The 15,083-nt window shown below is 38.3% G+C and overlaps 2 protein-coding genes across 3 annotated transcripts; one reads left to right on the forward strand and one right to left on the reverse strand.

Annotated features, from left to right (window-relative positions):
* Positions 1–2,624: 2,624 nt before the first annotated feature.
* LOC140158723 (solute carrier organic anion transporter family member 3A1-like) lies at positions 2,625–8,854 on the forward strand. Its single transcript, XM_072181915.1, has 8 exons — positions 2,625–3,464; positions 4,072–4,368; positions 4,964–5,143; positions 5,604–5,817; positions 6,112–6,301; positions 7,235–7,428; positions 7,648–7,712; positions 7,900–8,854. The coding sequence occupies exons 1-8, from the start codon at positions 2,672–2,674 to the stop codon at positions 8,205–8,207; spliced, it is 2,241 nt and encodes a 746-aa protein (XP_072038016.1). The 5' UTR covers positions 2,625–2,671; the 3' UTR covers positions 8,208–8,854.
* Positions 8,855–8,909: 55 nt separating this feature from the next.
* Positions 8,910–13,827, reverse strand: LOC140158724 (uncharacterized). Of its 2 annotated transcripts, XM_072181916.1 has the most exons (9): positions 13,600–13,827; positions 12,853–12,970; positions 12,212–12,312; positions 11,482–11,583; positions 11,278–11,317; positions 10,867–10,961; positions 10,071–10,261; positions 9,359–9,563; positions 8,910–9,187 (listed from the first exon to the last, which is right to left on the reverse strand). In XM_072181916.1, exons 1-9 carry the CDS (start codon positions 13,789–13,791, stop codon positions 9,095–9,097), a joined length of 1,137 nt encoding a protein of 378 aa, XP_072038017.1. In that variant the 5' UTR covers positions 13,792–13,827; the 3' UTR covers positions 8,910–9,094. The 2 variants fall into 2 exon arrangements, with proteins under 2 accessions (XP_072038017.1, XP_072038018.1); XM_072181917.1 differs by lacking the exons at positions 12,212–12,312; positions 12,853–12,970.
* Between the last annotated feature and the right edge of the window lie 1,256 nt (positions 13,828–15,083).

The following is a 15,083-nucleotide window of genomic DNA, read 5'->3' on the forward strand; positions in this document are numbered from 1 at the left end:
TGACATCTAATGTAATAGCAGAGCAGCGGACATACAAATTCAGAAACTCGGCTTCACCATGTTCACTGCAATATATGGCTTCGTATGTGTCAACGTAAGCTTACAAAATGTGATATTTTTTGTCAACAAAAAACACAATTATTATAAATAACCCTAAACATTGTAAGTCTATTGTACAGTAATTGGAGAGAGATAGAAAAGGCAGAACTGAAACGAGACGACAATTTTGTCTCAGCTCTGCGCTTGTCATTTCAGGAAAGAGAGGTAGAGGAGACAGAGACATGACTAGATGAGAGACACATGAGACAGAGACATATAGCCCCTGCCCTGCTGCAGGAGGGGAACTCCAAAAAGACGAAACCGTGCAAACAAGAATACCACCAGCATGAAAATTGACAATTCGATGGAGCACTGGATTGGTACCTATTTTTTTAGAACATGCAAAGAAATGGTCGTTTTCAGTAGACAAACATATGCACGTATTGTCTGTGACATATATATTTATAGGCCTACTCCAATGTGACCCTCTTATCAGAAAACAATGCTAACCTTTGTATTGATAAGGTTAGATCAGGGTACAAATTTGACTCTGTATACGTGTATAGGTAAATAATTACATTACGAAATGTGTCAGCAACGCTATTTATATTCAGAGACATAAGATTGAATTGCTAAATTCTATAGATAATATAATTATTATTGTTTTAGTTGTGTTACATTGCAATTTTCCCGAGGAATTTCTTTAATTCTCTTATAAGTTATATTACTTACGTACTTCATGTAATTTGCTATGTTAATGCTATAGGCCTATGCATTTTATACTTGGAAGAGCAGTATATTTCAACCATTCAAGTTATAAACTATAGCCTATAGCAAACGCAAAACGTTTTCGACATTATTCGCAAAAGGTTAGAAAAGGTTGCCAGAAAACTTTTAAATGTCGGGTTATATAAAGGGTATAAAACGTGTTCATAACATTCAAAAACATTTGTTGATAACCTTCTGCAAATATTCTGACATAATGTTACACTTAAAAGTGTTGACAAAATATTTGGCACAAAAATTTGCAAAAAATATTTTACAATAACATTTTGAAAAATATTGTTGTCATACAAAACGTTTGAAAACGTTTCCATGACCATTATATAACCTGATATTTAGCCTGATATTTAACGTTATTAAAACGTTTTTATCTAAACCAAAACCCAAAGTATAAGATGTTTAAAAACGTTTTAAAAACATTTGTGTGTTTGCTGGGTATAGTAACTTCCATAAATTTATTTACTGTTCTTGGCTCATAAAGTTTGATTCCTGAATTTGATTAACATTAATATAATAATCTCTTCTACAATTCAATTCGATTGTTGCTGGTGACTTCTTGATCAGGCCATTTAATGATCAAAACCAAGAGGCTGGGGGATGCGATATTGCGGAGGGATTCGGACCCTCTCATAGGGGTCTCTTACTAGCATTACCATTAAACTGCTAGTTTGTTTGGTTTTTTTTTTTTTTTTTTTTGGGGGGCTCAAAGGGGTCCTGACTGAGGTAGCTCATTCAGAAATGATTCAAATGAATACAACGTGTACTTGTGATTTTTAACCATAAATTCATGCATTATTTAAACCTCGGTAGTTAAGGCCCTACATGCTTATCGACCATGAATGAAACCTTTTGGACGTATCAATTGAAGATATCCTTTAACAAACAAGCCGACATACGGACAATGCTTAGTACAACTTGTTTATAACGGAGTATACTGTGACGAAACATTGCAATATACAGGCTGCATCAAAATGTTTGGTACCCATCAGTTGTTGGTGTGTATTGACGAGCTTGCTTTTTCAATTATGCAACATTGGATCCTCTTGAAATGCCTATCCGCATCATGAGGATTTATAGTTTTATTAACGTATATAATAATTCATCTATTAAGCTCAGTGGCGGCGCCAGGGAGGATGGGGTATGGGAGCAAAGTGAATTTCAGCATTTCAGGGGGCAAAATAAACAAATATTGCGCAAAATTGCAGCAAAAGTGGAAATTTTCGTATTGTGAGTTTTTACAGGGCACTGATATAGCTCCTATGTTGCATTTTGATATGGCTGTCTTGTCCGTGATAACTGGAAACTGACGGGTACCAAACATTTTGATACAGTCTGTATACCTTTGGGTGAAGACTGGTGCAAGTGGCACAAGAAACATGGCCACAGAAACTACCTTCGATTGCTTTTGTTCATCTACAAAATGAATGAATACTACATGTATTTGAAAGTATATAGTAGAGACGTCTGCGAAAACATCGCGAATGTGGTTGCAAACTTGCAACAACTTGTTCTTGACTCTCCGCATGCCCAGTAACAGGTCTATAATGTCTCGACCAGCAAGTTCTCTGAGATCAATTTGTACAATTCGAACTGTAGTAGTAGATGGACATTTGTTTTTCAGGATCTCATGTGGCAATAGTGATCGTGAGTCTGGGTAGTTTCTTAAACCAGGTATTTCGTGAAATTATAGGCATCATTTTGCTTCAGCAAATGCAATATTTTACAGATGCGGAATTGAAAAAAAAGAAGGAACGAAACGGCTACATCTCATCATTTGTCTTCTTCTTATTATTTTGCAGGTAACTGCTCATGGTTGGCTTCTAAAGCAGCAATAATATAATCAACAACCATGTCGTCTGGATATTTTCAGTTAGTCTTCTCTTCAGGAGAAGATGATGGGTCTGCATTCAGTGATGAAGATGAAAGTGATGTTCGCGTTCACTTTGAAAGACCCAAGACTCCTCCTCCTCCTCACCAAACGCCTTCATCAAGTAGCACTTCATCACCCAATAACACCATTAAGGCCATCAGCCGGGATAGCAGTAAAACACGAGCAATGGCACCTATGACATACAAAGCCTATTTAGTCTTCTATACTTTACTTATATTGCTCACGGGCTGCGCTTGTAGGGCTTACTTACATGGAATCTTACGTCTTATACAAAGGACCGTGTACGTTACCGATGCCGAAATTCGCATCATGGCAATCGCATATGACATTGGTTTAATATTTGCTCTTGTGCCTTTATGTTGCTCCAATAATACTATTCATCGACCAAAATTGATAGGAGGTGGTGCTGCTTTTATAGGTCTCGGCTTTCTCCTTGCCTGTATTCCATATTTCATTATGAGGACGCAAATTCCAAGAACGGATCCAGAGAAAAATGAGTATGAATTATGCATCCCGGCACCAACAGGGGATCCATACGATACATACAATGTCGACAACCAGATGACATTGACAAATGTCAGTACTATATCACCTACAACATCCATACCAGGAGCTGAAAAGCAACCTTGGAGTACGATTTGGATAATCATGGCGATGCTGGTAGCAGGAGTTGGAAGCGCACCTCAGTTTGTTCTCGGTTTACCATACATAGAGGACACCATTAGAAGACCACCCATGGCATTTTGTATAGGTAAGAAACTCTGTATTAGTTCTATTTCTTTGTTGAATATTCGTCAACCTCTGTCACTGTGGTAATGGCAGCAGCCCATGATATTTGAACCACAATCAAAGTGATCACTGCACGTCACCGGAACGATGTTGCCATTCTATTGAGCCATCTTGAGTATTCGATTGTTATTATGAAAACGACTGGAACTTGTCAGGCAAGTTGGTCCTACTGGGGCCCTAAAACAGAAAATGACTTATCCTCAAAGGATATTGTTTAGTTGGGGGTATGGCAAATCGAGTATGATCTTGACTATCGATCTGAGCCTTTGAGGACCCGAGTTGTATTTTATCTTGTAAATAAGTAGGTGCAGAACCTAGAACCAGCAACACAATTGTACACATATGCACTAAGATCTTGAATTCATTATACATGTATCATTATTTAGATTATTTTTACAGACTTTTACAGGTTTACTCGATCTATATAACGTTTGTATAGCATGTCAAAACGCGATCCCTAGTTCAAGTCCTTAAATTCAAGTAAATAAAAATGTACGACAAAAGAAGTTTGTTGATACATCTGGTTCAATATAATAATATTATGATATCTTGTGTTATTATGTTTTTAGCTTTAGTGTTGTCTTCTCATTTTGGCGGTATATGGGTTGGTCAGTTAGCATCATTCTTCATGTGGCATCATATTAGCGTAGCAGACCCTGAGATCCTTACACGATGGTGGTTAGGCTTCTTCGTGGCCGCAATGGGAGCATTTGTCTGTGGGTTGGTGATATTCATGTTTAAAGATCCTGGTAAGAAGCAACCAGAAGCGCCACAGGAAAAAACGAATGGAAGCTACCAAAATAGCGAAGAAGAAAGTCATTCTACTGAGAGTCCATACTACCAACGTCTTGGAAATGATTCTACAGGTAACACAAATATAAGCAGTGGTAAATACTCCCGGATCGTATCAAAGTTACTTCACACAATGGAGTATCGCATTAACATGTTCTCATTTTAGGCTCCCAAACGTTAAAGGCTTGGCTCTCTAATTTTGATCAGATCCATGAGTAAAGATTTAATATTCATGTCCAGTATGCTAGTAGCCATTAATTGCAACGGTATGTATATCAGAGACAGAGAGTTGCAACATTGCACCAAACTTGTATGTTTGTAAATTAGTTTTGTTGACAGAATAATAAATAAATAAATAAATAAATAAATAAATAAATTCAAAAGTATACATGTCAAATTTTATTTTGTACACAAGAATACCAGCAAAACGATTTTCCTCATCCACTGATCTCTTATGATATGATGGGTTCGGTATGTAGACGATACTTTGCGAATCTATTAACACAACCAATGACTGTTGAAATAACACCGCGTGGTTTCTCCACATCATTAAACCTTGACGTTCATGCATATTATTGAAAATATTAAAATATTATTTCGGCACGTCTTGAGTGTTTTCAACGTATCAATATTATCATATTTCAATGTTTTTCTTCAAATCTTCTATAGCTCAACCCGCCATCTCAGTACCCGGCCGGATACACAGATTATCCAGAAATGTGCCTTTTATATCTGTGAATTTTGGCGGAGCTCTTGAAGCTGCTATGTTGACAGGATTACTGGTCTTCCTACCACGTTATCTGGGTTCAGTCACGAGTACGGGAATCGCACCTGCACAGCTCTTTGGAGGTGAGCGTAACTATACTTCAGATTGAAATTGAATAAAATGAAATTCAAATTCAAAAACTTGATTGATAACCACGGCCCAGAGCTTTCTCCTTGACTACAGGCCTTCTCTTGTAAATGCATTAAGCGATATAAGAATAACGGTCTTGCATGGACCTTTGTGTGAATAAATTGATACCGTTTAGCAGGGGCGTAGCGGGGGGGGGGCAGCTGGGGGCACCTGTGAAAAGTCTTAAGTCTCACCTGTGAAAAGCCCCCCCCCCTCACCCTGTGTTATGGTGGCCGCCCGATATTTAAGATTATTAGGCCTTTTTGTACTTTTTTGCCATCTTAAAATTAGTCTTGAATACAATTTTGTAACAGACTCTCAACAAATACGTTTACGTCCCGGTGTGAAAGCAATAATGTATTAAATGTTGATTATACCACTTTCCCGTCTTTCTTTCTTCCCTTCTAAACACAGGATCAGCTATCATATTTGGTGTAATCATTGGAGTGTTTCTAGGTGCATGTCTTCTTTACTTCAAGAAATGGTCAACCAAAAGACTATCCAAGATGGCTCTCCTTGCAAGTGTTCCAGCCCTTTGTCTTGCCTGGACGCTGTTTTTCTTCCATTGTGGTGACCCAAAAATAACCATTGGAGTAAAAGTCAATGATGATGTTATAAAGCAAAGCAGGTAGGCCTACATAATGGGCATTTTCAATATAACGTTGGCTTGAGGTAATAACGTTAACGCGTGCGTACTAATTTGCCGTCTTTGTGCGCGTGTGCATATGCCTACTGATATAGGCATGTATGTCAATATTTTGAGGAAAGGAGAATGATCTATTTCTTCCACGTTGGGTGTAAAACGCCATGACCATGACCATTAACGTTTTCTTTAGATGTGCATGAAATGGTATGCCAATTCCATCGTAATTTAAATAAGCACCTCTTTAACATCAAAACTTAACTCTTTTTGTTTCTTCAGAAACCTTCATGAACTGCTCCTGAATGCAAACATTACCGCACCGTGTGATCTAACCTGTCCGCCATGCTCACCTGAAACAATCACCCCAGTCTGCGGGGCAGATCATCTAACCTACCTGTCGCCATGTTTTGCGGGATGTTCAAATGTTGTAGAAATAGACCAACCAGATTATGACGGTCACAAATCATTAGTAAGTATAATTATAGTCAATATGGTTAATTCTTTTTCTGCGTTATACCATTAAAGGTTCTCACATCTCTCTGTGTGTCAGGTGGCGCTGTGTAGCGCTGCTGTGGTCTTCACAAGAGTACGCCATCTCCCTCGATCTGATGCCAAGTGCGTTGCACCTTGCATTCCTTGGTTAGAAACCAGCTTCACGTCATTAGTCCAAGATGTTGGTGGACGTCCTCTTCCTCGTTTGCCTTCCATAGCCCCTTGCAAAATATGTTTTTCTACACCTCCATATGGCCAAAGAACTTCAGCTTTCTCACCTTCTCACATATAAAGTTGAAAACTCATCAAAAATTAATTGTTTATAGACGGGGTTTGTTCACAACAAAACAGAAATGATTGCTCGCGACTAATAAAATCTCCTGGCCATTACGGATTTCATGATGCGTACCTTTATTATTAATGCTATTCCAACTGATCAGCTGGGAATGCGAAGATCAATGTAAAACAACCGTTTTTCAAAGTTCCCGATCTCTTCTACATGATCCTGTAGCTCACGTCGCTTGTACTGATTCGATATGGCAAATTGGATATTCCTAAGGCTTTGACGTCTTTCAGTACATGAAGTATATCGCGTCACATTTAAATCTGAGCCATTTAGAATTGAGAAACTTGCAGTTTTTTAGCCATAATACTCGGTCATTTGCAAAAATGAAGTCTTTTTAATTCCGGTAGGAAGAGAAAACGTCTAACGATTTGAAAAAACCTTACCGCAAAATATATCTTACGCAGATACTTGGCCCTTGGGTACCATGAGTGAGTACCCAATATGCTCAACCGTGTTACAGTTATCCGCAGACATTCTTTAATCATTTGCTTCTCAATATGCAATGTTGATTTTTAATAACACTTCATTTATCAATCACACATTCATCTGTCTCTTTTCTCCAAGAATTTTACAGACTGTACTTGTGTAAACATCACCAGGACATCTCCCACCTCTAACACATCTTATCAACCAGGTTATGCCATAGCAGGAGTATGTGCTGTCCATTGCAGCCCCGCTTGGTTGTTTTGGCTCATTTTGTGTGCTATCTACATACTTGCCGGCATCCAATATACGCCGCATCTGATATTGATGATACGGTACGTAGACGATACTTTAGCTGAGGATTCTTTATTATGTAATATCGTATCTAGAAGAATAAGCAAAGAATTGATGGGAATGGCTTCTAATTGAAATGCTGACACGAAAAGAAAATAATGTCACTTATCTGAAAGACACCCTGTATAATTTTTCTTTCGGGCTAATTCTCAAATACCATTCACACTGTTCTCTACTTGTTTCATCTTCCTTGTAAACAGATGCGTCGTTCCAAGAGACAGGACAGCTGCTCTAAGCATTCTGGTTATCTTCTGGCATCTTGTCGGTAAGAATTAAGCCCTACTAAGAACTAATAATACATGATTTGTCGACCCAAAACATCCTAGTTATCGTCATTACGGTCGGATATTATGCTTAATTGTTAAGGTTTCAAACATTTGTAACAAATGGACATTTGTTCAAATTCAATTGAAAGTACTGACAACTTTCCATTTTTTGGTGTCCATTTTCAGGTTATATTCCAGCTCTTATTTACTTCAGTTTTGCACTGAATAAATCCTGCATCTTATGGTCAGACGTCTCCACACAGAAGTACCACGAATGTGAGATCTACGACTCTGGTACTCATCATATGTACTTCTGTACTCTCGTAGTCTTCCTCAAGTCGTTCTCGGTTGTCTCTTCTGCAGTGACTTACAAATTTACCAAAGACAATGAGGGAGAAAGAATTCACAGAGACTGGGTAAACTATGACGTTTTAGAAATGGATTCTTATAATCGTAGATCGGGAAATGTTTACAGTTCCCCTTCCTATATCTAACGACTTTATAACAATCACTGATAATAGGCGCCTTGTCTCAAATCAGTGACATGACAGAAACCTGCTGACATCAACTCTGATCAAGTGATCTGCTTCCGGATCTACTGCCCGGATCTACTGATGTTGCATTCTTCGCTTCTGGATATGCACACCTCGTGAGCCCCATGCATATGTCAGCGCCATGTTCATTGATGATGCATATGAAATGGACCCCAGTTGAACTGACTACAGCAGGTACGGATGTCAGGTAGTGATGAGCATAGAATGGCATTTTCAGCACATGGACGAAGCTTCCCATCATGTGCAACCGAGTATAAATATTTTCATCAGCAATATAATGAAGTGCTGCTGATGGTTGCGTAACTTAACATCGGCCGAATAAGAAAGACGCGGACATTTTACAGGCAAATGAACTACAGCTACGATCAGATTACATGAATTATAAAATAATTGACAAAATGACTAATCAACAATAAATACAATTATTGTTTTATTGAAACATTCTGTATCTCATGCAATATTTTACATATCTCATTGAAAATCAATAATCTTTGATGTAGAATTTATTAACATCGATTAACATCGCGTCCGCATCCGAAATGCGACGGGTTTTTTTCGAGCGAAAGACAAGAATTATTATTATTGTCATGGTTAACGGTACATGTGACCATTGACCAATAAATTTGAATATTAACTGCTGGCTTTCATAATCATTCTTAGTCATCAAGGTAATTTCTTAAGCAACTACATAAGCTTTGAGCCTTTGACTTTGAGTAGATACTTCGCAACGTCTCTTCTGAAGGCAAACGCAAAGGATAGAAATTTACAATCTTGCGCTCATCATCTCAAATCGACTTTCCTATAATGATGTGACAATATTTGCCATCCTATTTTTCCCAGTTGACAGTGTGCCTATTGTGATTCACTAACTCCCACCGATCCATCCATGGGCCTGAAAGAGTCGTGTCAAATTCCTCTTCCTATAAATATGATAACGAAAGAAAAAACGAGAATAAAGAAGGGTGCAGTCAGAAAAGAGAGTGAGGTTACATGGTTTTGACAGTTGCGGTGGTTTTCTTTGATGCACATCCCCGGTGAATTACAATTAACCATTCCGAAAATTGAGCATCTTTCTTCAAAATGACACTTACCTTTGCTGGCGATCCAACCTTGGCTAAGTTGGTAACCACAGTGCGGTTCACTTTGGTGAATTCGTCCCACTTAATCTCATGTTTGGGATTTTTCTTGGATCGAAGAAGGACGGGATCCTTAATACCATGAAATCCCGCAGATTTTTCTGCTGTCTGGTAGCGAAAATCAAAGGCCCATCTGATATTATCCGAATAGTTCTCGAAACTGATCATTAAAAAGAAAACCCAAAAGGTTGTGTTAGGTTGCATAATTTACCAGGAAGGGGTAAATGCTAAACAACTGTCTTTGTTTTTCATGCATTGTTGCTGGAGCGAGAGCGTCAGCCCCAAGCCTATGTGATTCTCAGTTGTGTCTTGTACGCGGACATGAAGCCAAAATATATAGTTTGTATGTATAGGCCTAGTATAATTACATTTTACTGTATATTTTTGTCAAGTTACCTTACCAAAGTGATGCATAAGACCTAGTGACAAGTAATGCCACCTATCAGTGGCGTAGCTGGGATTTTTTTCCAGGGGGGGGGGGGCAAGCCTGTATGGGGCGGGTGCCCAAATCCACCAAACAACAATTTTGCCGCCCCTTCCTCAACAGCCCGAACAAAATGTGACATAAGCTGCCCACGTCAAAGAAATGTGACTTCATTTGAATTAACCGCAAGTTCAGTGAGACTAAATCACACGATCTATTTCAATCTGATACCTTTGATCTTACCTCCGGTGAGGAGTCAAGTTGTTAAACAGAATGAAGTCTCCTTTCTTCATTTCACACGTCACCAAATCTTTCTTCATATCCACACCCAGCGATTTGACCATCTCTTCTTCTGACGTTTGGATATAGAATGTGCCTCCTGCACAACACGTGTGTTTAGCCAGAACACCGGTACGATGACCGCCTCGTAGAACCTGACACGAGATAATATAAACGATGCTCAACTTATAGAACAAAAAAAAAGATCTATAAAACATTAATCTCAGACATGAATATCAACATATTTACTGCACGCTTAGTTTGTTTCTTTTCTTTGTTAAATAAATAAATGTTAAGGCTTTCGGGTTTCCGCGTGTATCTAAACTGTGAGGTGTGGGGGTGTGTATGTCATGGGGTGTGGGGGTGAGTGGATGAGGTAGGTCGGGAGTGATGTATTGGTAGATGCATTAGAGTGGGGGTGTGTTTGTTTCCCGGGGTTTGTTTGCTAGTGAATACCATATGCATATGTATCTCAGATATGCGCTGCGCTGCACTCAGGCACATACAATGTTGTTAGTAATGTGCTTTTTCCGTTACCGGGTACGCCTTGCAGAAGCAACCGGTGCTTATTAAAGGATTTGAAGCCCGGATTTTAAGTTTGCGAGGTACGTTAGTTATAATGCGTATTTAATACGGGTGCATGCGGAGTGTGGGGTGTGTGTGGTGTAGGTCTTTGTGTGGTGACATGACGGTATACATACATGTAGGGGTGTGGGCGGAGGTGTTTAGGGTGCGAGTTGATTGGTGTCGCGTGTGTTACCTGTAGGCATCCGTTATTTTCTTCTACATCCAACATTGGAATCCAAGCCGTTGGTATAAACAATTCTTGAGCAGTCTCGTCATAATAACCATTATCTAAGAACATTAAGCAAAACATATTTTAGTGTTTTGGCATTGAATTGTAACATGCATAGGGCCTATGTAAAGAATGTGTTGGCAATAGATATTTACCAAAGGCCTAAAATGATAACGACATTCCTCCATTTAATAGGTATATTCCCGTAAAATAGCAAAATTAATGTTATATCATCATGATTATCGACAACGGAACATTACAAAGATACTATGTTGCGTTACGACAGCAAGATGTCGTAAAAGTAATTTCTTAAGAGTGCATGCACGTAATACGCGTAACATGTTCACATGAGATAAGATAATGATCTTAAGTTACCCTGATGCCAAGGGACTGTTGCTTCTTCAGTCATAGGTGTCTGTAAGAAATACATAACACATCATTGTATTATTTCACAAAAATTGTGTAATGATATAGGCCTACGGTACCCCAATTCACCCACAAAATACCTCTCTTCGCACACAACGTCCGTACGTGAAAAACGCTGATCTTTTAAGGTACTATAAAAACTCTACATGATACCTTCGGTCTTATATTCCAGACTGGGTTTCCAGCTACCTCTGGTCCAACCAGCTGTTCCATCATATTCAATAAGCGATCGTTTGCCCATAACTTCTTAAATGCCTAGATATGCAAGAGGAAAAAGTAAAATACAATTCGGTATTATGATTATAGCATTCTTTATTTTAAAAGGTGTATGCATAGATCTATTTGTCGGACATGTAATTGACTCATCATTTCGTATTTCTTCAAACTTTTCATCGATGATCGTTGCCGTCAGTGGCGCAAAACAGGTGCACACTAATAATTATTGAGAGTTCAGATAAACACACAGAGTTTCTTCGCGATTATATCAAAGTTCCTTAAACAAGATAGAGGGATGAGGGGTTTGTTTTCTTAATGCTATCTTCTATTCCAGATAAATGAATTGCAAACCAGTCGCACTAATGTGATTTTGATCATCATCATGGCGTACGAGAAGTCAACAGAAGAAATCACAATCGCTCAAATAAGGCACCACGCCCAATTTTGTCCTATAGCGCTATCGATGCCCGGTTAGGTCCCGATGACTCTGTTTTTATCATACCCTGGTGATGTTATAAATTGTCTCAAGCGTAATGATTTACATTTGCATTGTGTTATAATTTTACATTCAAATAAAAACGAAAACACGCCGCTTCAGGGTACGATATGAAGAGCATCGGTGCATCGATAGTGCTCTAGGACCAACTTAGATGTTGTGCCTAATTACCTCCGGTAAACGTCCTGTTTTGTGTATAAGAATGGGTGCTCCGGGAAATTCTTTGTTTATTAGCGAGAAACGATGGAATACATCAGCATCTTCGTATTTGTCTGCAAGAGTTATATAGTGACATGCGTGATAATATGGTCACGGCAAAGCGTGGAAAAGCGGGGAAAAAATTAATTTACATATTACCGTTTATACAAAAGGTAAGCGACTCGATGATTTGCAGATTCTGTGGGAGTGGTCGACTTTTTTTAGAATATCTTTATTTTGCACTCGTGATGCAAGCAACGCATTCTAATCACAAAATACAAAATTAAAGGTCAGATGCAACAACGACATGTTAAGGCCCTATTTGACAAAATGGCACGTTTGTGAAAATTATCTAATCTGATAGCTTCTTCATCATCAGTTCAGCTCTTTGTCACTGAACTTAATTAAGTATGTCTGTGATATGTTAGTGTTAGTCTATGTTGATATTATGTTGTTGCAAGCTCTTTCCTGCGCCAACCAAATTGAAATGATAAAAATACAATATATACATTTTTCTTAAAACGAGTCCAGTAACAAAATAGGTCCAAGCATTCAGCTGTTCGTATGTTTTTTTATCATAATGATTTAATATTCCATGAGACTATAACACCTACTTTTAATTTTGCCAGCCTTGTAGAGCCTCTCAGCAATCAGATCCACTTCTTTATCAATTGCTTCAAGAACAGGGTCGAATTCGCTATCTTTGAAGAAAGATGTCAGCACAATAAATCCCTGAAAGAAACCAATATACCAACCTAATTTCAAAAGGCCGTATTATTTTTAAGGCATCAGGTATTGATTGGAAGATCTTTTCACTATAGAGGCCTTGCATTCTTTTATCGATTGGCTCCAAACAAAGGATTTGAACCGGTGTCCTTCACCGTAGTTATGGCGGAGTGCAGTCCATTCAATCAAATGTTGTCATCAACCTATTCGATCGTAGTGCAGGGTTATATGAGCGAGACGAACTGTCACGGTAGATTGCAATCATGCTTTTTTTGAATGCATTTGAGTAGTCCGCCATATTTACGGGATGATACGTCACATGCAAGGCCTCTATACCAGAAATTATAGGTAGGCATATATCAGTGAAATAATACAAAATCAGCTTTTGGCGAATCGAAAAAAGGACATTACAGTAACTGTTCTTTGACATTTTGCGGGACATTTTGAGACTCGCATGATAAACTTTGCCAAAAGATTTGCGATTGAAATAGCATTCGCTGATTATGGACTATTGCATTCTATCATTAAAAGTCTTGCTGAAACATCCAGTAAACGGTCGCATTATGAACGAAAAACTGTCTAGGCACAATTCCCAGAATGTTTAAAGGAAAAAAAGAAGAAAGAATAGGGCCTACCTCTTGATAGTATTGACGAAGTTGTTGTGATGTTAGCTGTCCTGGCTTCTTCTTCCCCTTTGGCTGTGGTGGTGGCTTAGTGAACAGTTCAGGACATGCTTCCTTTGGTTTGGAGGGTGGTTTGGATTGGTTGGCTTTGGTTGTTGGCACCTTTGTTGTTGGCGCCTTAGTTTTTGCCCTTTTAGAAGACATTTGGGTCTTTGAAGGGAGATGTTTACGTTTCGGAGGCATGGTTATAGGCTACTTCTTTGGCTGTGGTGGTAAGAAACAATAGCTGAAAGATTATTTCAATCTTTTAAGGGCTCTGGTATGAACGTTTCGACCCAGGGTTTCGACCGTATTTTTGTGGGACATGAGAGCACATCAGACATATCGAATTGAATTCTGAATACGAGGAATGTCCTTCTGATATCAAATAATTTTGATTTTTTTTTTTAAATTCGCGATATAATAGAAATTTTATGACAAATTATTAAATTTTGATATTTTGTAAATTTTTGATATCTATCAGTCCTCGAAGTAAAATTTGTAAATCTAATGATATGTACTTAAACTTAAAGTGTATGTAGGTGGGAGGAAAAACCGCGGCGAGCAAATTTGACCTTTCGTATTGAAGATATGGATTTTTTTCTTCCAAAAACACCAAAAACAAAACAAACAAAAAAACCCAAAACCAACAAATAGGTCCTTTTGGGAAATAAATGTATAATATTATCTTCAATATGAAAGGACACAATTTTCAATTGATCTTCGGCTTTTCATCCCAGCTACATACACTTTAAGTACGAATCATTAGATTTATAAAGTTTACTTCGAGGACTGTTAAATATCAAAAATATTAATTTTCAATCATTTGCCATAAAATGTGTATTATATCGCGAATTTCAAAAAATCGAAATTATATGTTATCAGAAGGACATTCTTCGTATTCAGAATGCAATTCGATATGTCTGATGTGCTCGATCATGTCCCACAAAAAATACTGTCCAAACGTTCATACCCCAGCCCGTAAGAGCATTAAAATTAATTTTTACAATCCCTGCGGTTATTTTGACGGTGAGGATATTTGGTAAAATATTCCAGTTTAAAATATATTAAACAGTGCATGGCGTAGATTTCTTTTTGACATTGGGGGGATGGAGTTGGAAAACAATCATTGTATTATAGTGAATCCAGCACCTTTTGGCGACAGAATATGTTCATGGTACAAATGCGCGCGAAAAATGTTGCTATTTTGAAGCTAAACTGATTAAATATGGTGCAAAAGTGGAATAAATGCGCGCGAAGCGCGCGAAAAATTGCACTTTGGGGGCTAAAATGGCCAAATATGAGGTTAATTTGGTCAGAAACACATATTCAGGCGTCAACATTGGGGATGATTGTATGGACCACCCCCCCCCCCTGACAAAATATTTGATCTACGCCTATGAAAATAAATATCTGATTGCCTCGATAGTCGATCTAGAGGCATCTACTAACTTACC

The sequence above is a fragment of the Amphiura filiformis genome, chromosome 8, assembly GCF_039555335.1.
Source record: "Amphiura filiformis chromosome 8, Afil_fr2py, whole genome shotgun sequence".
NCBI lineage: Eukaryota > Metazoa > Echinodermata > Ophiuroidea > Amphilepidida > Amphiuridae > Amphiura > Amphiura filiformis.